Here is a 23,910-nt window from a genome sequence, read left to right as displayed (position 1 = left end):
GTTTGGCAACTGGTTCATATTTATGACGGTTGCAGTTTCCCCAGATTATGGCGACCTTCTGACAAGCAAAGTCAATGGGGAATCCAGATTCACTTAACAACCGGGTAATTAACTCAACAACTGCAATGATTCACTTAACAATTATGGCAAGAAAAGTCATAAAATGTAGCAAAGCCCACTTAACAAATGTTTCACTTAGCGACAGAAATTTTGGGCTCAGTTATGACTACCTGTATTTAAAAGTTCAGTTTACTCCTGAAATTTATTTTCACCCATTCCAGCTAACCCTAACCCTAACCTTAACTCTAACCCATAGCAGAGAAACCTTGACAGCACATACTTTTACTGGAGGTTTCAGATGGATGGTTAGTCACCATCAACAATATTCTAATGCAAGGGCCTTCAAACTTGGCAAGTTTAAGACTTGTGGACTTCAACTCCCATAATTCCTGAACTAACATGACGGGAGGAGGAATTCTGGGAGTTGAAGTCCACAAGTCTTAAAGCTGTCAAGTTTGAAGACCCCTGTTCTAATGGATAGCAATAGCACTTAGACTTATATACTTAAGACTTCACAGTGTTTTTACAGCCCACTCTAAGCAGTTTACAGAATCAACATATTGCCTCCAACAATCTGGGCCCTCATTTTAGCGACCTTGGAAGGATGGAAAGGTGAGTCAACCTTGAGCTGGTGAGACTCGAACTGCCAAATTACAGGCAGCCAGCAGGCAGCACAAGTAGCCTGCAGTGTTGCATTCTAACCACTGTGCCACTGCGGCTCTTCTGGATCCTGCAATGAGTTATAGGGTTGGACTAGATCAGGTGTCGCAACCCTTGAGCCGTGGCCCAAAACCGAGCTGCAGCCTGTTCGAACTGGGCCGTGTGAATGACTGGTCGGCGTACCTGCATACACAGCTCAATTTGCATGAGTGGGAGGCTGGTTCTGCTTCCCTCCCCCATTGGGCTGCCAAACTGTAAATGTTGGGGACCACTGGACTAGATGACCTCTAAGATCCCTAGCAGTGCTATGATTCTGTGATTCCAGTAGGCCAGGCCAGAATGTACCTGTGAAAACACCTTCAAAGAAGCAATTGTTGGCCCACACAGTTGAGAGATTCCAACAATTGGAAAGTCACGTGGTGGATCAATCAAAGGGATCAGCTATCCGGGTTGATCTGTTTCTCCCCCTCGTCCCCACTTCTTACTGTAAAAAGCTCGGGCCAAGAGGGCAACACCTGGCAAAGTTTACTATACACAGGTTCGAGTCTCACTGCAATACATCTTTGAAAAAAGAGGCAAAATCAATATTTTCTTCCAAATGCAAAATGAACCGGATGGATGCTGTCAGCCTCCTCCGTCTCTAAAGATTTTTTTAATCCATGCTTTTGAGTGGCTAAACATGCACAGCTGAAAACAGTCTGCAGATCTACTCTCCAAACTTCCTTGATAGCTGAGTCACTTAAACTGTGTCAGCACCTAATTAAACAGAAGTTATTTTTACTCTAGGATTTGCCTAGTAAGAAATCACTGCCAGATTTCCCGTGTATTCTCCATCATAGGACTGCAGAGTGGCTCAAGATGAACGCATTTGGGTAAAAATTCAAAATCCTGCCAAGAAAAATGGGATGTAGTCCTCTGAAATGCATTTGAGGGGAAATTTAGTGGAGCTTCCTGGTGGATTGTTCTTTAGGCTGTGTATTATGGGAGAAGAATTTCAGAGCCAGTTTGGTCTAGTGCAGAGGTGGTATTCAGCAAGTTCTGACCAGTTCTGGAGAACCGGCAGCGGAAATTTTGAGTCGTTCGGAGAATCAGCAAATCCCACCTCTGACTGGAGATTTTACAGTATCCTTCCCCTGCCATGCCCACCAAGCCACATGCACAGAACCGGTAGTAAAAAAAAAAAATTGAATTCCACCACTGGTCTAGCGGCATCAGGCTAGAAACAGGAAGATTGTGAGTTCTAGTCCTACTTTAGGCATGAAAGTCAATTGGGTTATTTTGGATGAATCACAAGGAGATTATGAATTCTAGTCCTGCCTTAGGCAGGGTGGATTTGATTTAAATCAAGTCGATTTAAATCATGATTTAAATCACTAGTAAAATGGCTTTAAATCATAATTTTTAAAGAGAAACTGTCATCTCTGTCCTGCAGCAGCTGTTTCTCTGACCCGCTGTTGATTCACTGACAATCCCAATATTGCAGAATATACAGCCCCACGCCTCATAACTAAGCTCCATTTCATGCTGAATAAACTAAATTCTTAATGTATCTTAAACAGAAAACTATCTTTAGATAGGTTTTTACTTGAAAAGCATTTTATTAAAATAAATTTGATTAAAAAGTCTGATTTAAATTAAAAAATTTTTTTTTTAAAATCTATTTTTATCCACCCTGGTCTTAGGTATGAAAACTGACTGAGTTACTTTGACCCAAACACCAGGAGACTGTGAGTTCTAGTCCTGTCTTAGACATGAAAGCTGGCTGGGTAACTTTGGGCCAGTCCCCACCACTCTCTCAGCCTTACCTCGCAGGGTTGTTGTTGTGGAGAAAAAAGGAGGAGGAAAGAGTATTAAGAGATGTTCACCGCCTTGAGTTGTTTATAAAAATAATAGAGGCCGAATATAAAAATAAATAAATAAATAAATAAAAAAAAAATTAAACATGCCTGAGGATATCGCATTGCAGCTCCCATCAAGGGAAATGGCGCCCAACTATAGCAAGCAGAGAGCTGGGTGGATTGTGCCAGCAAGACAGGAATTTGGAACAGCCTCCCTTCATCTCAACCTGGAGAAATCTCACCTCAGAAGACCACATCTGTATGTGATGTTTTATTAACACGGCTTAGTATCTTTTCTTCCTCCCCAAGCATGCAGCTTTGACGCTGCAGGCACAAAGATCAAATGATAGAAACTTGGGCAAACGCCTGTGCTTTTGTCACATTTTTGATGTTTTCTAACCATTTTTTTTTGGGGGGGGGGGTAGCCTTCAGCTGTCTGAAACGACTTTGTGAATCCTGCCCATTTCTCCTTGGTGCAGAAATTAATTATAAACTGGCTACACTGCAGAGTGTATGGCTGTGACTTTTTCACACCTTTTGTTAAGACTTACTTTTGGAGAGAACAAAGAAGAATCAAAAGATGTAGCACCTAAGGAAGCTCTTTTCAAGGATTTGGGTAGGGGAGAGAGGAAATACAAGAGAAAAACTAAAAAGAAGAGGAAAAGAAAAATCCCTTTTTAAATCCCTTTGCTTGAAATTAGGTTTTTAAAAAGAATTTAAGGATGAAAATTGTGTTGGTGGTGACACGCACACCCTCCAATCGTCATGTACTGTATACCTGGTCGAACAAGGACTCCCAGATTCCATTCCTCTTTTATTTAAATCTATCCCTTCTCCCTGAACACACTGGCAGCATTCGAACCACCCACAACATGCAGCCTTATTAGGTACTACGCAAGCAATTCCAAGACCAGCATGAGTAAGCAAGGCTGAATATGAACACCCTGGGGGGCGTTCTTTCACAGGCAAAGATGCAAATCTTATTTTTAAGTTACTTTCACCAATACCACCTTTTTTATGCCCGGGATATATTGGCAAGATAGTTCTATGGTGATAATTAGGACTCTATTGCAGACTAGAACACCAATTTGAAAAATAAGGGGGGGGGGACCACTCTGTTCCTACCAAAAACAGTAATTTTTTTCCAGATTTTTCTGTGAGCTAAGCTGGCTGCTTTAAGAGTCACATCATGAGTTGGCTCATCAAAACAGCTGCATCTCCCCCACCCCCCTCCACAATTGCCTGGAAAAAGATCAAGGCATTTAATGATCATCAGTGAGGTGCTGTCCTCACCCAAGATCTTAATCACTATTTTCAAACCATATTCAAAGTGCATGCAAATATACAGGGAGTAATCAAATAGCCTATATACTGAAGAATGTTTCATGTTAATGACACTTAAATGAGTGAAATATGGTTTAAGTCCTGCCCCACCCAGTTTTTCATCTCACCTCCTTGTTCAAAACAGCTCCAAGGCATGTTACACCATCATTCAAAAGAGAAATGAAAGTTTGCAAGCCAGCCATTGAGGGACCGGCAGCTAAATCAATTTACTTATTTCATAACCAAGGAACCATTTGAGAAAAGATTATTTATCAAATCTGGCAGGGGTGTTCCTTGGCATTGCAGAATTTAAGATCTAGAATTTTTATAAATTTATGGTAGGTATATTTTAAATCAGTTTTTCTCAACCCCAGCAACTTGAAGATGCGTGGACATCAACTCCCAGAATTCCCCGTGTTGGCTAGAAAATTCTGAGTGTTGAAGTCCATACATCTTTAAGTTATTGAGGTTGAGAAGCATTGCTTTAAAACAGGGGTGTCAAACTCAAGGCCTGCAGGCTGGATCTGGCTCACAGGGTGCTTAGATCTAGCTTGTGGGGACAACATGGAAACAGCGAAGGACCGGCCCGTGGTGCCTCTGGCAGCAAAAACGGAGCTCGGGAGCGTCATCGTGTGTGACCTTCACAAGCTCTGTTTTCGCTCGCAGAGAGTTGCAGGAGACTGTTGCAGCCGGAAACAGAGCTCAGGAGCCCATTTCTGCTGGCAAAGTGCTCGACCCACCACAGGCGCCTCCGACACGTCGAGCTAGCCACTCCCCCCTGGCCACACCCACCCCAGCCTCCCAAAGTCAAACACAACCCTAATGTGGGCCTCAGTGAAATCAAGTTTGACATCCCTGCTTTAAACCATCGCTTCCTTGCAAATGTCCATCCTTTATATTACTTCACAGAAAAACTTGAAAACATAAGTGTAAAATCCAGGCTGTTTCTAAGACCTTTTCCTAACAGAAACAGTTGCATTTAAGGAATCCCATTTAAGTGTTCCAGACAAGCACTGCTGATATTTTACATGCTGGTTAAGAGACAAGATTCCTGCCTCGGGCCTGTAAAATCCCTCCTACTGACATGAAGTGTGCTCCCTACAGCTGTTGTATTGTTCAGATATACCACCTAATCCTAAAACAAACAAGATAGGCTGCAAGGCACGAAATGTGGTAGACACAACCGACAATGTGATATTTATAAGAAGAAACACGGGCGCCCAAATCACTAAGATTCCCTGTGCTCCAAACACTGCAGAAAAGCATTTTCTGCTGATATATTTATTGTTTAAAGTTGCTGATCGTTGGTCCATATGTCCTATTCTATTTTGTGCCAAGATTCCAAGTCGGAATATATCTGATGTCTAATTCCATTAGGACCCCAAGCAGAGCTGAACACAGCTTTCCACTATCAAATATTAAAAAGAAATCCAAGAGAAGTAACATTCAAGAATACAGGCATACTCAATATTTTCCAAATTGAGGAATCTTAAAGGTGCCAAAGCCAGAGGTTAAGCAACTACAGAACATAGAAAACTCCTTCTCTGTAGCAACCCAAATATAATTTATTTTACTGATGGGATCCTGGATTACTCAGTGGAAATCCGATGGCTGCTTTATACCCCTTGGCCCAAAAACTGGCAGAGTGTATGTGCTTGTCATACTTTTGCATTTCGAAACATGTACGGTACATAAAATAGTTTAGGCTAGTACAAACTGCTCATAGGCAAAGCAGTCAAAGGTTATTTTCATTTCACAGAGTTCTCTCACAACGTTGCAAGCCCGACTTGTTAAATATGTGTGAAGCAAATATCTGTTTTAGCATTTAGAAGAGATGCCAGTCTTAGCTACAATCTGCCCACTCGCTAATCCTTCTGTTTTCCAGGGAAAATGCAGGAGACAATCATTTTATAGGAAGATAAAAGCGCCTTCCATCTCAAGGAATAGAAATATTATCTTCTTTTTCGGTTCGCTGCGATGATTGCTTGTTTCAATTTCTCAGAGCAAAGATAACGAACCCTTTTAATATATGCTGTTGTTTGGAGGACTGATTTTTTTCAACTTTAGGAAGCGTGTCTCCAAATTATGGCTTTATTGCACCTTTTAGGTACTTCTATTAAAAAATGTCAACATGTCTTTTTAGATTCTCAAAAAGCAGAAGTGTTAGAAATCTATCTTCAGCTCTTATTTAATAAACAGCTTGAGTAAATTTCATAGGAGCCCTACAAGGGATTAATTCTTACTTCTGCAGAGATGAGGCTTTAATGTGCTTTTTTCTCATTTGATGTTGAAGGAAGATATTTGTTGAGGCTCTTCTCTCTCCCAAAGGGACTCGTGTACAAATGATACTTTCTTCTAAGTTATTTTGCATCCTGCATTTTCGCTGCCAAGAAAACTGCAGGGACTTTTTCTGGCTGTTACTGGTAATCGACATGGACTTGAAAGCATGCAGCAAATCATATTTTTTAAAAATCATTACAATATTACAGTTCTACAGACTGCTATTAGTTACAAAAAGCAGTTGAATAGCCTTATTATTTATTTTTTATATCCCAGATTTATTGTTTTTAATAAATAACTCAAGGTGGTGAACATATCTACTGTAATACTTCTTCCTCCTCCTATTTTCCCCAAAACAGCCACCCTGTGAGGTGAGTTTGGTTGAAAGAAAGCGACTGGCCCAAAGTCACCTAGCCAGGTTTCATACCTAAGGCAGGACTAGAATTCACGTCAGCCAGCTGGTTTTCATGTCTGAGGTGGGACTAGAATCATAAGCCTCCCAGTTTCTAGCTTGGTGCCTTAACTATTAGATCAAACTGGCTCTAGTTTTTCCCTCAAAGTCTCCACTGTTTATCTCCCCAAACAGGTAGGACTTCCAAGCGACCAGAATGGAGAAGACTGCTACTGCTGATGAGCCACAGTGGCGCAATGGTTAGAGTACAGTACTGCAGGCTACTTCTGCCGACTCCCAGCACCCTGCAATTTGGCAGTTCAAATCTCACCAGGCTCAAGGTTGACTCAGCCTTCCATCCTTCCGAGGAGGGTAAAATGAGCACCCAAAATTGTTGGGGGCAATATGATGACTCTGTAAACCACTTAGAGAGGGGTGTAAAGCACTGTGAAGCGGTATATAAGTCTAAGTGCTATGGCTATTGCTACTGTACGTCACATGCTTAGAATCTACATTTAGCTTGCTTCACCTTGTCTCTTAGAGGAAAGTTAAATCTCAATTTAACTGTAACCTCTCTTTGCTTGAAGGCACTGGCTTCCAGTATCCTGCCATCAGCACCTCCTTAATGAGGTACTAATTAACCTGCACAAATCTTCTTTTCACATCCCTGGAGCTCAGTACTCCATTGCTGATGGGGAGAATAAGAAATAACTTGGCACTTGCTCCTTAGCTATTTACTGCGTACAACAAAAGCTGGAACAAATGGCCTGCAGTATAATACAAAAAGTGAAATGAAGAGAGATTTGTGGTCATCCCTGCATCCCACAACTTTTTTTTTTTCCTGGAGGACAAATGATTGCTTAAATATAGATGTCTAAAGAAACCCAGGTCAAATATAGCCTTCCAAAGAAATCCACACTAAACCAGTGCGATGTCAATGCTACTTAACCAAAAGCAGATCACTGCAGATAATGGTTAATGGCCCTTACCTAACTAGATAGGATTAATTTTCTCAGTGTTTGGACAACCACAATATAACTAGTGTGCTGGGAAAATACTGTTGGAAGTTAAAACCTACCCCTCTCTTAGAAAAATGAGATATTTTAGGAAATACTAAAAAAGGCAGAATATTTCCCCTAAAAGAGAAGGAGAAACTCAGAGAGGCAGAAACTCAGCCTCCCTTCCCACCTTTATTAATGAGCCATTAAGGCCTGGGCCAGTCTATTCTACATAACAAAGATCTACCTCCTTCAGGCAGAGCCACTTAATTGCCCTCCAAACTTAGCACACAGACAACCTACAAAGCTAGCTATGACCTCTGACAGCAACCAATCAGGATACTCTTCCTGTGCCCCAGGAAGTTCAAAGCCACAGAGGGTATAAAACCCAGGGACTCTCAGTATCTCTTCCCTTTTTCTTCACCCAAGAGCTCCAAGGCATGTGATCCTGTCCACCATTAAACCATCTTTCCAAACAGCCTCCATGGTTCCAGTGTCTTTTTCCCCACTTGGAACTGAACCCAGAAGGATATTTCTTCCAACAATACCATCAAACATTTATGTTTCCATTCATTGCTCCAGAACCCGAGAAGGAAGAGATTGGGATGCTTATCTTACATATCTCTGCCGTTTTCCCCTTTATCATACAGCTGAGGGAAGACCCCTCCCTCCTAGAAGAAAAATATTTTGAGAAATATTAAAAAGGCAGAATATTATATTTCCCTAAAGGAGGAATGGAGAAACATGCTCTTGGAGACAGAAAGAGACAGCCCCCACCTTTCTTAATAACCCCCAGCAGATATTTTTTGCCCTGTTAAGAAAGACTGGGCCATCCTATCTACAAAACGAAAGACCTTCAGCTCCAGGATGATGGGATTAAGACATGGCCCTCCGAGGACTTAATAGGATTGATTAATCCACTAGCAACAGAGCTCACTACATTGCACAATGTCCTAAGAACATTGCACCAGAGTCCAAACTTCAACCAAACCTCAGGCAACCTACAGAGCCAGCTGTGACCCCTACAACATCCAATAGAATACATGTTCTTGAACAGGAGGTTCAAGTGCAAAACCCCAAAGAAAGTATAAATACCCCTCACTCTCAGCTCGAGGTGGTCAAGGGACCAAAACCACCCATATGCTTCTGCTTCATCAATAAAATGGACCCTCTTTCCCTCATTCCTTATAAAAAAGAAAAAAAGAAGTTTCTCCTCCTTTCTTTTTTATAAGGAATGAGACAAAGGGATGATAAAGAATGGACAAAAGATACAAATATAATGATTCAAATTAAGATGATTAATTAAGATAGAATTAAGAAGAGTGAAATATGTGGAGAAGTTAATATAGAAGACTTGGAATGGTAAATAAAATAAGTAATGATATGTAAGATGAGCATGAATATAATTGAAGTCCATGAAGAGAGAGACACCTGGGTCCAAGTTACTTTCCAAAAAGATATTTTTTTATGTTTTGTGTGTTGTGTGTATATGCTTTTTTGGGGGGGAGAATTAGTAAAAACTTGCAGAAATATAGAATGAGAATAATGGTAACTAAGTCAGAAAGAAATAGATGAAATAATAATAATGATATTGAATAAGAGTAAAGAAAGAAGTAAAGAGAAATTGAATAAGAGGTTTTTGTATGTTATATGGAAATGGTTTAAAACAGAATCATAATTTATCTGACTTGTTAAATTTACAATGAAAAAAGGTTTAAACATGTAATGAATAATGATGATTTGTGTGTTTTAAAAATTAATAAAACTTGTTTTAAAAAAAAAAAAGGACCCTCTTTCCAACCAGCCTCCATTTTGTCTCCAGTGCCTTTCTCCTGGCTTGGAACTGGACCTGGGTATTTCTTCCAACACAGCTGAGTAACTTTCTGTCAACAAGGACTGGGATTGTTGTTGTGGGCTACGTGTTGGCCATTGGCATAGACAAGACGGACAGAGAGCCCCATGTGTATCCTACTTGTTACAACCTGTCAGTATCACTATTTCAACAATAGTCTCTTTTCTCCACTCAGCTGATCTATGATCTTCGTAAGAAAACCAGGTAGGGTTTCTTCAAGCTGCACAGAAGGTAGCTGTCAGCTCATAAAACATTCCTATGCCTGTTTTAGTAGTTGCCATTTAAAAAAGGGGGGGGTGGGAATCTGAAAGAGCAGTTGAAAGCAGAAGTACATTCCAACTCTTATCTTTAAAAGATTGAAACTAAAATACCAGAGCTTTTGCCCACAAATATATTTCATTGGAGAGCGTGAATGATGACACCCAGCCTGTGAACGTGCTCAATTGGAGAATCTGGTTTATGAGACACTCAGGGGGGATGGGGAAAACAGGGTCACAGGTGACTGTAAATTACGTATGCACGAGTTGGATTCATACACGGCAGTGCCAGTAAGTCACCTCTAATGAATCCTTTGAAGTTTTTTGAAGTTTGGCTCGAGAATCATGATTTAATTAGGGCGATTGCTGGAATCCTGACAGCCGTGAAAAGCAAACCTGGATTCCTTCCAGAAAAATGCATGTTAGCTGTAGATAGAATAGAATTCTTTATTGGCCATGTGTGATTGGACACACAAGGAATTTGTCTTGGTGCAAATGCTCTCAGTATACATAAAAGATACATTTGTCAAGAATCAAGAATCATAAGGTACAACACTTAATGATAGTCATAGGGTACAAACAAGCAATCAAATCATACTAGGAAACAGTCAATATAAATCGTAAGGATACAAGTGACAAAGTTACAGACGTACAGTCACAAGTGGGAGGGGATGGGTGATAAGGAGTGATGAGAAGATTAATAGTAATAGTAATGCAGACTTTGTAAATAGTTGGACGGTGTTGAGAGAATTATTTGTTTAGTAGAGTGATGGCATGTCAAGTTGTTCTGGTGTGGAGTGCTCTATAGCGTCCGGGATGTGAGGTCTGTAAATATTTTCACAGCCCTCTTTTCGACTCGTGCAGTATACAGGTCCTCAATTGAAGGCAAGTGGATAGTAATTGTTTTTTCTGCAGTCCTAATTATCCTCTGAAGTCTGTGTCTGTCTTGTTGGGTTGCAGAGCCAAACCAGACAGTTATATAGGTGCAGAGGACAAACTCAATAATTCCTCTATAGAACTGGATCAGCAGCTCCGTGGGCAGTTTGAGCTTTCTGAGTTGGCACAGAAAGAACTTTCTTTGTTGTGCTTTTTTGATGATGTTTTTGATGTTAGGTGTCCATTTTAGGTCATGTGATATAGTAGAACCTAGAAATTTTAAGGTCTCTACTGTTGATACTGTGTTGTTTAGTATTGTAAGAGGTGGTAGGATGGGAGGGTTTCTTCTAAAGTCTACCACCATTCCTACGGTTTTGAGTGTGTTCAGTTCCAGATTTTTAACCTTGGCAAATAAGTAGGCCATTCCTTCTTAATTGTCCATTCTTTGAACAATTTCCCAAATTCACTGAAGCATTTTCAGATTGAAATTCAGAGTATGAATTCAATTTCTTCATCTAACCTAACTACAAAACTGTTTTTCAGGGGGAATCTGATGATTTAATTCTGCGACTGGCAAAGAATGATGGAATTGTTTCCAAGTAAGTCTGATACTTAAATCTGAAGCTGTGATAATTCATCTTTCTTTTCTGCTTTGCTTGATAGCACATCATGGATGTCATTAAGAGATACTATTCCCGAAATATATGCTTTGGTGAAAATGCTTATTTATTACGTTTATATAGTCACTCATCTCACAAAAAGTGATTTTTATAAAACACCTATTAAACTTGTCAACACCCATACATTTGTCAAGAATCATAAGGTACAACACTTAATGATAGTCACAGGGTACACTAAGCAATCAAATCATACTAGGAAACAGTCAATATAAATTGTAAGGATAAAAGTGACAAAGTTGCAGTCATACAGTCACAAGTGGGAGGGGATGGGTGATAAGAAGTGATGAGAAGATTAATAGTAATAGTAATGCAGACTTTGTAAATAGTTGGACGGTGTTGAGAGAATTATTTGTTTAGTAGAGTGATGGCATGTCTAGTTGTTCTGGTGTGCAGTGCTCTATAGCATCGTTTTGAGGGAAGGAGTTGAAACAGTTTATGTCCGGGATGTGAGGGGTCTGTAAATATTTTCACAGCCCTCTTTTGACTTGTGAAGCAGGTCCTCCATGGAAGGCAGGTTGGTAGTGATTGTTTTTTTCTGCAGTAGATTAATAAAGACTACCAGTGGAGGCTGCCAATGGTGACAATAGGAAATCTGAGAGCCCTGGATCCTGGGGAGGATGGGAAGAATGATCTGGCTGAAACCAGGATCTGGATCTTCTCCACAGGCAGTTGAAGGTGAATATATCCAAAGAGAAAGCTAATAAAGCATTCTACATGTCACGGTAGAATGACTTAAAAGCCACAAAAGCCAACTTGGTGATAGCCCTGAACATTACTGCATCAGCATAGCAGTTGCAGGTAGTCCTCCACTTACAACAGTTCATTTAGTGACTATTCAAAGTTACAATGGCACACAAAAAAAGTGACTTAGGACTGTTTTTCATACTTATGACTGTGGCAGCATCCTTGTGGCCACATGATGAAAATTCAGACGCTTGGCAACTGACATGTACTTATGACAGTTGCAGTGTCCCAGGGTCATATGATCGATCACCTTTTGTGACTCTGACAAGTAATGTCAATAGGGAAGCCAGAGTCACTTTACTAACAGCTGCAGTGATTCACTTAACAACGGTGGCAAGGAACGTAGTAAAAGGAGGCAAAACTCACTTAACAATGGTCTCGCTAAGGAACAGAAATTTTGGGGACCATTGTGGTTGTAAGTGGAGGACTTCCCAAATATTGGAAACCTTGACTGCAAATTGGGATACTCAAGATGATGACTCAAAGAATTAATAGAACAGAATCCAAAGTTGATCCCGGAAGGGCACCTTTTGTAAGGAGGAATTCTTGGGACAGTAATCTGCTATGTAACATTTCAAAATAAAACAAAAACAAAGCAAAAGAAAGGTTTGATTTAATCAAGTATACAACCAGTGATGTCCAGGGAAGATAACCTAGATAGCAAATATCTGATAGTCAAAGATGTACTATCTAGTCCAGAACTGATTCAACAGGACTTGGCTATCAAAACACCACTTAGGGAACTCAACAAAGGATGAAGAAGGATGAAGAAGTGAATCTAGAAGGGCATTAGTGGTTAACGCAGAGTTCATCAGCTGATAACACAGAACAGGAATAAATAGCAGATAGTAAAAAGAGAAAGAAGGATGAGCAGAGGATGGGAATTTGAAGGATGGAATTCCATATTGTTGAACCTTTTATCCAAAAAGAGGGATAAATTCAAATGCAGAAGAAAAATGACGGCTAGTGGAAGGAAAAGAAGAAGCGACACCTCATCATTTGTAATAGACAGCTTGCATAGGATAACAATAGCAATAGCACGTAGCAGCATGTAGCAGGACCAAGAAGGGCCTTCTCTGTGGTGGCTCCCTCCCTGTGGAACATCATCCCTGCAGAGATAAGATTGGGCCCCACTTTGACACTCTTTACAAGGCCCCGAAGGTATAGTTTTGCTACCGGGTTTGAAGACTCCAGAATGATATGGAGCCCATCAAGTGGCTCGTTTGATTGCTGTCAACATCAAGCGAGCCAGGATTGGTTGGTTGGGGTGTGTGTGTGTGTGTGTGTGTGTATGCGTGTGTGTGGGGGGGATGTTGCTTTTTAATTGTCCTTGTATTGGGCTTTTATCCTTGTAAGCCAATGGGAGTCACTGAGAGTAAGTTGGGTGGCCATAAACTACTTAAGAAGGGGAAACCCTGCTCTTGTTTGGCACTTCAGCTTTCAATTTTTCTGGGCTTGTCTCTTCCTGCTCCTTGGATTGACAGGTTAGCTAGTTTCCATGAGGCATGATGGAGAGAATTGATGGCTGGCCCCATTTAGCTTAAGGATAAAAAGTAAAGTCAATTTGACTTTGGCTGACAAGTCCATGCAAGATGTTGCTGTTGTTTTTTTGGCAACAATAGGGAAGTGATTTCCATTGCCTTCTTGGGGGATTTTTTAAAAAAATTTCCTGGTCTACCCCACAACACTGGTGATATCCCATCCAAGTGTTAAACAGGCTGGATTCCACTTAGCTTTCAGGGTTAGTCAAAGTTACACAAGACTTAGCCTAAAGAGGGTTGGCAAATAGTCACTCAGCTCTCAAACCTGCATTGTTTAGGAAACTGAAGTAGAATCCTTTATCCTTAGAAGATTAAGGCAGAAGAAAGAAGATCCATTTTTCCACTATATGATAACTGTGGGAACCAATTCTTTGCAAAGTTTCTAAATGCATTCGACAATTAAAATTTGAAGATCTGGGGAACATCTTTTCCAAGAGGGAGGTGCTTCTTTGAATGCATCCAAGTGACTTCTTTTTAGATTCTTTTTATTCCGCCTTTATTATTATTTTTTTTATAAATAATTCAAGGCGGCAAACATATCCAATATTCCTTTATCCTGATTTTCTTTGTCGCTTCTGGGTATTTTAGTTTCTTTTTCAACATGGTTTAATTTAGTTTATTATTATTGCATCTTGTACAACAAAATTAAATGTACATTATAATTAAAAAAGATAAAACACAAACACACAACCTTCACATTCTATACAACTGAATTGAAAACCCCTGATATTGCATTAATATTGCATTATACAGCAAAATTCAATGTTGTTACTGCTTTGGGACAGAAGCTGTTTTTCAGCCTATTTGTCCTTGTTTTTATTATACTGTACCGCCTGTCTGATGGTAATAGTTTAAAAAAAAAAGGGTGCCCAGGATGAGATGGATCTTTGAGAATGTTTTGAACTTTCTTAAGGCAGCGGGAGCTATAAAGCTCTTCCAAAGAGGGGAGAGGGCAACCATTGGCCACTTGCTCCACTCGGTCTCAATTGATAAACAAGGGCTGGATGTCTGATCTATTCCTTCTATAGTCTACTATAAGCTCCTTGGTCTTATTGGTGTTAAGGACCAAGTTATTGTCTCCACACCACAAAAGCAACCGGTCCACCTCTTCTCAATAGGCAGACTCGTCCCCTGGAAATGAGTCCTACTACTGTTGTATCATCTGCAAATTTAATAATATGATTGCTTCATGTTGGATTTCTGGACCTTCTAAGTCAGTGGTGTCCACCTTAAGTAAGTTTAAGGCTTGTAGACTTCAAGCTGAGGAATTCTGGGAGTTGAAGTCCGTAGATATTAAAGTTATCAAGGTTGGACACCCCTGTTCTCAATACTCTGAAAGAAGATCCAATCCATTTGGAGCAGTGGTGGGATTCAATTTTTTTTTACTACCGGTTCTGTGGGTGTGGCAAGGGGAAGAATACCGTACAATCTCCAGTCAGAGGTGATATTTGCCCTTTTCCGAACTACTCAAAATTTCCGCTACTGGTTCTCCAGAACTGGTCAGAACCTGCTGAATACCAACTCTGATTTGGAGAGAAATAAAACAAATTCAATTTGTTTTAAAAGTTAAATTAAATTGTTTTAATTAAACTGTCCCTGAGGATGAGCTCCAGCACGAATCTGAAAACCCAGAAGACTAAACTTCTGGTCCCAGGGAACCACCCAGAATTGGATCCTGCAATGTTATCCTGGCAAATATCCATGTATATTTGCATTCATTTGTGAGAATTTAAAACAGGAAGGCTGCCTGTCACACTTGGCCGGAGATAGCAAAACATCACGCAGGGTAAGAAAAATCTTTCAGAAATGTATTATTTCCCTCCCTCCTCAAATCCTCTGGGAAAGAAAAGCTCTTGCAGATCAGTAACAAGCAAGAAAAACACATAATCCCTGTAAGGTTCTTAATTATGGGAGTAGAAGTCCAATGCCTCTGTTAGAGGTGCCTGGTAGCTAAAAGCTGTCTTATCAATTTCTAGCTTCCACAGGTAATAGCAAATTGTACCTGACAAGAGAAGAAAGAAGTCTCAACAACGAAGACAAGCCTGAATGTTAAAGAGGTTAGGGAGAGGACATTCCACATCCTAAAGCAATCCTATCTGAATTGATACGGGCACCACAAGTGGCACAACTCCTTCCGAATGAAGCCGGACACGAGGAGAAAGTGATTGATACTTTGTCTAATGAAAAGCCGACTTGGATTTGTTCCAACCAGTATCAATTCGGATAGGATTGCTTAGGATCTACAAAACGAAAACAAAAAAAAACAAAGTCACTAGAAGAGTCTGCCTTGCTATTGTGAGCTCAGAGTTGGGTTGAAGAGATCTAGGATACATTCATAGTCAGGTGTAAACTGAGAGAAAACTGAAAGATGTGAGCAAACAATCTTGTTAAGGACAATGCTGGTACTTGGCGTGAATAGCTGTAGAACAAGAGGTACAGAAGGACATCTTTACTTTTTGTGCTGAAGATGAGTGTATGTGTGTGTGTGTCTTTGAGTAAGTGTTGACTCAGAAGAGGTGGTGGTGGTGGGGAAGGATGATCCAACAGACCAACATGCCTGCAGTATCAAGAGGCACTTTGGATAGTGAGATGGGGGACACACGTTTAAACGTAATAAACTCACAGCCCCCTGGATTCTAGACACGTGCCTCTGAAGAACTAGCGCTCTTGAAGGATTTGAAGTCACAATTCTAGTAAGAACAAAAATGACAGCTCTCCGACAGGTGTATTTCGGGTTTCAGATATATCTCTGGAAGGTGCTCTGTTACTAACAGGTTTAAAAAATTAGAAGCAGTCTGCTACAAAAGCAGTTTGACAAAGACTTTAGGAGTGAGACAACTCACATTTGTTTTCTGAAAAGCAGGAGGAAAAATGAAATAGATAACTGATAAACCCTCAATCCCCCATTATTGTGCTTGTCCCAGGAAGAACTAATGAAGCAAACAAAATCTACTAGCCCTGAAAATCTTAACCACCCACCAGTGTGCGCATTTTCAGAGATCATGCACATTGCTGTAACGCTAAAGGCACAAATCTGTTTCTTTCCAGAGCTGAATTCAACATCTGAAAGCATCTTTCGTTCTTCTCATGCAGGGGGTCTCTAAATTTGGCAACTTTAAGGCTTGTGTGGACTTCAACTCTCAGAATGGCTGGCTGAGGAATTCTGGGAGCTGAAGTCCTCAAGTCTTAAAGTTGGCAAGTTTGGAGACTCCTGTTCTAACACACAAATACAATTATCCTATGCAGCCTTTCCTGTCTTATTTGTATAACAATGCTCGTGCACACTGCTGTAAACCTTAAATAGCTGGAGGATAGAAAGTTAAGGAAGTCTGCCTTAGAATTCAGAACAACACAAGTTGTCCATATGGCTATCAATTATAATGCTCCTAATTTCACATATTCAGGATCCTCCTTCTTTCCCTTGGGTATAAGTGAAAAGAAGCAAGCCAGAATAATATGTGTAACTGTTAAACTAAAGTTTTCCATTCATGATTCCTTTGTGTATAAAATTTATTTTCTTTTCAATGGACAGAGATTGGGCAAATGGGGTGTAGAATGGAAGAGAGAAGGAAATGAAACTGACTGCTGTCTAAAAATGATGGGAAGGTCCCAAACTATGCTCCCACCCACCCACCCAATTCTGTACCCCCAAAACCAGAGATGGAATAGACTCCATACTCATAAAGCAAACTTCCTTCTTCTATAACTGCTAGAGCTTTCTTAATTATTGCAGATCCAGATGAAACGAACATGCATTGGACAGAGGTATGTTGAAAGTCATTGAAAAGTTACACAATAGCAACACTATTTTTTGCAAAGATCATTATCTGTTTTGATAAACATCAGCAGCACAATGTCACAGGCTCAAGCTGAACACAACAATCAAATTTGCACTAAAAAGAATTATTCTTTCCATGCCCTGAGAAAAATATTTTCTTTTCTCTGGATACCCCTCCTACAGAACACAGAAAACCTTTATTAGCAGGATAAGACAAACCAAACCAGCAGAAAAACAACTAAAATAAAAAGCAAAACATCTATGGTAAACTGTTTTTGCCTGGGTAAATTATGTACTAGCAAAATACCAGGTAGGCATTTTGTTACATAGTTTATTATACTTTTTGTTTAGGGGCCTTGTGCATTATGCAAGCCTCGAATATGGGCTAATTAAAAAACCAGGTTAGATGAGTGCTGCCAGAGGATTCTACGACTTGGTCAGGACCAGCCAACTAGATGTGAGGATTGCAACAAATGCCCCAAATAGCACCTTTCTGAATTGGCCCAGAGTCTATGTACTCAGTGAATCTTTCATGTTTACCTTTTTCATAGCATCTCTCTGAGGCATATTCACAGAGTCCCAATAAAAACCACAAAACAACTCGTAAAGTATCCTTTAGAGGCCAGATTGAAATGGTGACTTCACCAACATATTCAGAGAATTTAATTGGCAACAAAACTGCTTGCTTTTGACTTCTTCCAGGATATTTTTTTTTCAATTTCTCAATCCACTCTACAGCTTGATCTACTCTACAGATTGATTTACAATTTACTTTGCACATTTTCTTAACTGTACCTTATCCAAGTAGGACTCACCCTGCTCAGCTTTTGAAGATCAGTCAAAGTTCATCTTTTGGCTTAATCAATGTGGCCCAACCTAAAGATCACACATTCACATGTACACAACACAAAAATCTGTGATAGTGGATGGGGGTAGAAAAAATTTCGTGTAAAAATGGATTTATCTCAAACGTTTCAAAGTGCCCTCGTTTTTTTTGAGCCTGGGACTAAAAATGCTATTCACAAAGGCAAAAATCAAACTACCTAAGTTGCCTCATTAGCCCACAAGCAAACAGTGTGTGAGATCCCAAGGCAACAAGCTCATTTTGCACACAAACACAACCTCCTTCAGTCTTTGGCTATACTGGGATGGTGAAAATGCACCCCAGATTCGCTATTCTTAAGGCTCAAAAGGACTCAGCAGAACACCACTCGTTGTCGAAAGTTCCCCACAGAGCTCTGACACTCTTCTACAAGATTTGAGTGTGAAAACCAAGGGAAAAAAAATGGGGGGAGGGATTAATTTGACATAACTTCTTTGGATAGCAAAGCAAAACCCCAAAAGGAGAAGGGATTGTGGATAAGGAAAGGCAACCAATATGTAATTCCTGAGAAAACCAGAAGCAAAGTAGCACACACACACACACCCTTCCCTTCTCTCCCAACCACCTCCTAAGATACAGAAAATGCAAACTCAACACACACAAATACTCTTTAAAATGTAGGGCACTGAATGGGGGGTGGCTGGGGAGGGGTCACAAAAGGACACTGGCAAGCTGAGTACAATTTCCAGGGCTGTGCTGTTATGTTTTGTTTTTGCACTTCCGGTCGAGGGCACCAGGTGGAAATGCCTCTTAAGAGGCGTTTCCCAACTTCATTCTCTTTTAGGGACTACTAAGGAGGAGACCTCCAGTCAACCCAAACTCTTGGGGGTGACTTACCTCTCCTCGACCTTGCTCCGGGTTGCACACCGGGGCAGCCTCTCTGCACGTTCCCCAAACCTTCATGCTGCCAGCCGACAGAAAGTTTGCTCTAAAAAGCCTAAAAACTCAGATATCCCCAGAGCACCGCATACAGACGTGATCTCTCCGGCTTGCCTTTTCTCTTTAAGCCACCTTGCCCCAAACCGCTTCCCCTGGAAAACGGGGTGAGGGGGCAGAGGCGATGGGTGCTGTAGTCCCAAGGCAGCCGGCAGAAGGACAAGTTGCACAAGACAAGGGATGCGGCCAGTGCCCCCAATTCCTTGTGGCTGGCCAGAAAACAAGGCATTCAGACGAGGAGAAAGGAAGACAAGGGGTGGGTGTGTTTTCCCCCAATTAGCCGGGAGTGGGGTTTACATTAGAATTAGAAAAACAAGAGTTGGAAGGGACCTTGAAGGTCTTCTAGTCCAACCCCCATACTCAGCCAGGAAACCCTATACCATTTCAGACAAAGGATTATCCAATCTAATCCAGCCGACCCCCGCCAGCAGGTCGGCTGGATTAAGAAAGTAGAATTAATTGCAGACCATCCAAAAACAGACGAGACCAGCTCTTCCCACCCACGGAGACCCAGGAACGGGGGGAGGGGGGGGAAGAGACGCTCACCTTTGCCTCTGCACCTCCAAAGGTAGCCCTCCTGCTCCTCCTCCTCCTCCAACAGGGGCGCCCTGGGTGGGGCTGAGCAATCCGGGGGGCGCGATGCCCGTCTTGGAGGCCCCCATCAAGACCCCCGCTAGGGCGGCCGGGCTGACAGCAGCGGCGGGCACCGGGCAGAGCGGGCTGCCCAGCAGCAGTTGGGGCAGGAGGGCAGCGGCCGCGCCCAGCCCGCGGGATGGGTCCAACTCGGCCGTGGGGGCAGCAGGAAGCCCGGCGGGGGCCCGTGGGGGCCCGGCAGCAGCAGGCGAGGAGCGGGCTCGGCCGACGCCGCCCCTCTTGCCTCTTCCTCCGGCCGCTGGGGCGGCGGAGGCGGCGGCTGAGGCTCTCCTGGGGCCGGCGAAGCGGGCAGCCCCTGCGAAGGCTTCCCGGGCGCCGGGCACGACGGCGGTCGCCCGTCCAGGGAGATGTTGTTGAGGAAGAAGAGGGCGGCCTGCCTCCGCCGCGCGTCGCCGCCCCGCTTGCGAGCCCCGGCCGGCGCTGCCTCCGGAGGCTCCTCTTGGGGCGGCCGGCTCGTCGGGGAGCCACACGCAGCCGCAGCCATTCTCCCCAAGCCGCGGCAACCTTGCCCCGCAGCCGCCACTCGCAGCGGCGGGGAAGCCGTCGGCCCGCCGGCCGCCCGCCCCCAGCTCGGGCGGGTGGAACCGACTCGCGTTTCCCTCTTTGGGCCGCTCGGCCCGGCTAAGGGAGGTGGCTCAGGAGCGCCCGGCCAGTCATTGGACGCGTCGCGGCGGTATGTAAATACAGACGCCCTTCGCCGCCTCTCATTGGCGCGCCGTCGGTCCTATTGTCACCGCCGCTCTGTTTTTCCCCTCCTCCTCCTCTCCTCACCCCCCCAACCGGGACCTTCTTCCTTTCTGTTTAACGCCTTTTCGCGAGGTCTCAAGGCCGCCGTGTTCAAAGGCCGGGAACGTTTTCGAAGCGGGAAAACAACCACCACCACAAGTTCAGTTACCTTTTGGGGAAAAAATCCCAAAGATACTTTTTCAGGAGGCAACTGGACTTTTCTTCTTCTTCCTCTTCTTCCTCCTCCTCCCCCCTTCTAACCCTAACCTTAAATAATACTTCATACTAGGATGGGAGACCACCAGGACTATAGGTTAGAATGACAAATTGAAATCCATATAGCCACCCCCCAAAAATATTTGTTTTTAACCAATGCAAACCTATCAATACTTGGACACCGGATATTATTATTGCTATCATTTTATCATTTCATTTCATCTGATGTTATGCACTGCCTAATAATATTTTGTGACTGGTGGGGGTTTTAACTACATAATAGCAATAGCACTTAGACTTATATACCGCTTTGCAGTGCTTTACAACCCTCTCTAAGTGGTTTACAGAGTCAGTCTATTGCCCCAAACAATCTGGCTCCTCATTTTAGCAACCTCAGAAGGATGGAAGGCTGAGTCAACCTTGAGCCTGGTGAGATTCGAACTGCCAAATTGCAGGCAGCCGGCAGCCAGCAAAGTTATGCGCCACCGTGGCTCATTAATAAATAAAATAAAAAACTGTGATGCCTTTGCTTTTCCCGCTGAACTCTTTTATCTTTCTCTAGATGCAGCAGAAGTTAATTTCCAAATCAATCCTCCAACCCACCTGCTCCAGAGGGAATTTCTGGTGTGTAAAGCTTCTGGTTTGAAAAGAAAATTGAATATTGATTTTAAGATTTATGAAATGGTTTTGGGTTTTAATCTTTGTGTGCCACTCGGGGTCACCTTGGTGAAATTGGCAGCTATGTCAATTGTTTAAACAATTAAAGAATGAATAAGAAAGAAAGCACTTTCTTATTGAATGAATAAGAAAGAAAGCTTTAAAAGCTTGCCCCTTTGAAAAGTTTTAAAAATGAAGAATTTATGTGTGCACACATATATTCTTCATTTTCAAAACTTTTCAAAGGGGTAAGCTTTTAAAGCTTTCTTTCTTATTCATTCAATAATTCCTACTGAATCCTGTTTTCTGCATTATAGAAAAAGTTTTTAAAAGCATAGCCTGTGGCTAATTAATATATTAAAACTGCTAGCATCAATTATTTATTAAATAGCAGGTCATAATTTGTGCACTGTGCCTACAGGAATTCTTTTCCTATTTTTTTTCCACTTCACATTGGGGGAAAACAGCCCTATCTGTTGGATTGCTTCCTGCAGGGTCCTATTAAAACCACTGCAGGATCTCTGTCCCCCCCAAAAAAATTGTGAGGTGCAGCCCTAGTAGGCAAATCATCCATTGACTTGTTTGTGGAAATTCTCAGTCATCTAAGTCATGGTTATCCCAAAGGTGCTTTGCTTTTTCCTTGAAGATGTTTCATTTCTCATCCAAGAAGCTTCTTCAGTTCTGATGGGTTTTGTTTTTCCTTGAAGACGTTTCACTTCTCATCCAGGAAGCTTCTTCAGTTCTGATGGATTTTGTTTTTCCTTGAAGACGTTTCACTTCTCATCCAGGAAGCTTCTTCAGTTCTGACTTGCCTTGGAATCCTTGATGCCATTCACACAATACACTTAACCCTAAGGGGACTAACTTTCTTATTTTCTAAGTTGACACAATGTTAGGGATATACACCCTAGCAGAACGTGCAACGGCAGTCTAGCAGGCAGGCAGATATGTGAGACAAAACGTTGTAGTAGCTTACACTCAGTAAGACAGATACACTGTGCAAGTTAAATAGTTTTTATTCCAGCAAGAGTTATAGCATAGTCAAAACAGTCCATATGTCATACACTAAGTTCAGTCAGTCCGGGGGTTATTCAGTTTGCAAAGTCCAGTGTTGAAAAAGAGTTCATTAAACTTACAATCAATCAGTCCAGTGATATATCTCTTTTGCAGTCAGAGATATGAAGAAAAATCAAAACCCCTTTTCTTCTTTCAGCAAACACGCAGTTATCACCATCAATCTATCATTGTCAGCATTCCAGTATAAGCCAGGGAAACAGTGAGCTCTCTTGCTCCCTCTTATGGTGATTCTACAACCGCACCCAAAAACTTGGTTTACAGTTTAAAGTGATACATACACTTAAACTCACTAACATAGTTTATATATTATTTTACCCAAACTAAGTTAGGTAACCAATGTTATCCCTAACATACAATGCTGGTATATCAAACCATAAATTAATCCAATAGCCAAGGTTGACATTGACAGCCCGCTAAGTTGATCCAACCAACTGATGCAACCTTGGTTGAATTTAAGAAAGGCTCTGATGCTTCTTCTGAATGCTGCTTCATTGCTGCAGATTTAGTGCTGGTATTTGACCCAGGCTGCAGCAGGCAATGTTAGCATTTCCAGAAGAAAAGAGTAGCTGCATGGAAGGTTATTTGCCAAGGATGAAGAAATGTCCTTTCTTTTTCTTTTGAGTGTGATTGAATGGAGTCATGGATTGCAAACTTAATATGTGATTTTCTTTCTCCGTTTGCTGGCTGGATCTTCTAATCAGGGAACATTAAATGTGCCATTGAAAAAGGGTGTTTTCTAGATATGCTATCTGCAAGGACCAGCTGTTTATAGCTGTCAGAGTTTTAGTAACTAGCCATGGTAGTCTAGACAGGAATTTCACTCCCTAGCTCACCCCGGATGTGAAATTAGCATAGAATCATTGGAGGAAAAATATTATTTTCATGTAGCGCTTGCTGTTGGAAAGGGACTCTCTTTTTATTTCATGCTCGTTCACACAACATACTAAACCTTGATCTCAGGTTTAAAAGGGAAGCTTTTTAAACATTGAGCTTGATTTTTGGTGACGTTAGAGCAGTTTTCTCAATTTTAACTACTTTAAGATGTATGCACTTCTTCAACTCAGCTATGCCGGCTGGGGATTCTGGGAGTTGAAGTCCACACATCTTAACATTTCTGAAGTTGAGAACCACTGTTTTAGAAATACCATAGACTTCTTGGCTAATAGTATAGCAATATTTCACCCTGCCTTTTACCAGAAGGCAAATAAGACAGGCAGATTCCTAGTCCAGGATCTACTCCTGGTGGTCTCCCATCCATGTATGAATGAGACCCAGCTCTGGTTTTAAACTTCTTACAAGGTCAGCCTGGTGCTACCGTGATTCCATCTAATTTGCATCACATTTATTTATCCTCACTTATTCAGTCAGCCAGTCATTTTGTGTCTGTCCTTGACTGATAAAATAATATTTGAAAGAAAAAGAGTCAAATTTAACTGGTTGAATATCAATGCAACCTATACCAGCATAGAAATTGATTAGAGTG

The 23,910-nt window shown here is 41.8% G+C and overlaps 1 protein-coding gene and 1 long non-coding RNA gene across 2 annotated transcripts in view; one reads left to right on the top strand and one right to left on the bottom strand.

Moving 5' to 3' along the window:
* CABLES2 (Cdk5 and Abl enzyme substrate 2) overlaps positions 1-20,337 on the bottom strand; it is a 57,345-nt gene extending 37,008 nt beyond the window's left edge. Inside the window, 2 exon segments of the mRNA XM_026664886.2 lie at positions 19,644-19,887; positions 19,890-20,337. Of these exon segments, the coding sequence (XP_026520671.2) occupies positions 19,644-19,887; positions 19,890-20,235 (590 nt within the window). The 5' untranslated portion in view covers positions 20,236-20,337.
* On the top strand, positions 19,577-23,071 carry LOC148131081 (uncharacterized). The gene is made up of 3 exons (XR_015748422.1): positions 19,577-19,665; positions 21,256-21,317; positions 22,928-23,071. It is a non-coding gene; the product is annotated as an uncharacterized LOC148131081 (long non-coding RNA).
* Positions 23,072-23,910: the final 839 nt, after the last annotated feature.

This window comes from Notechis scutatus, chromosome 3 (genome assembly GCF_049901735.1).
Source record: "Notechis scutatus isolate UNSWTSFEM ecotype Mainland chromosome 3, rNotScu1.2, whole genome shotgun sequence".
In the NCBI taxonomy this organism is placed as follows: Eukaryota; Metazoa; Chordata; class Lepidosauria; order Squamata; family Elapidae; genus Notechis; species Notechis scutatus.
The sequence above is the reverse complement of the archived record's forward strand: the minus strand, read 5'-3'. Positions and strand labels throughout refer to the sequence as shown.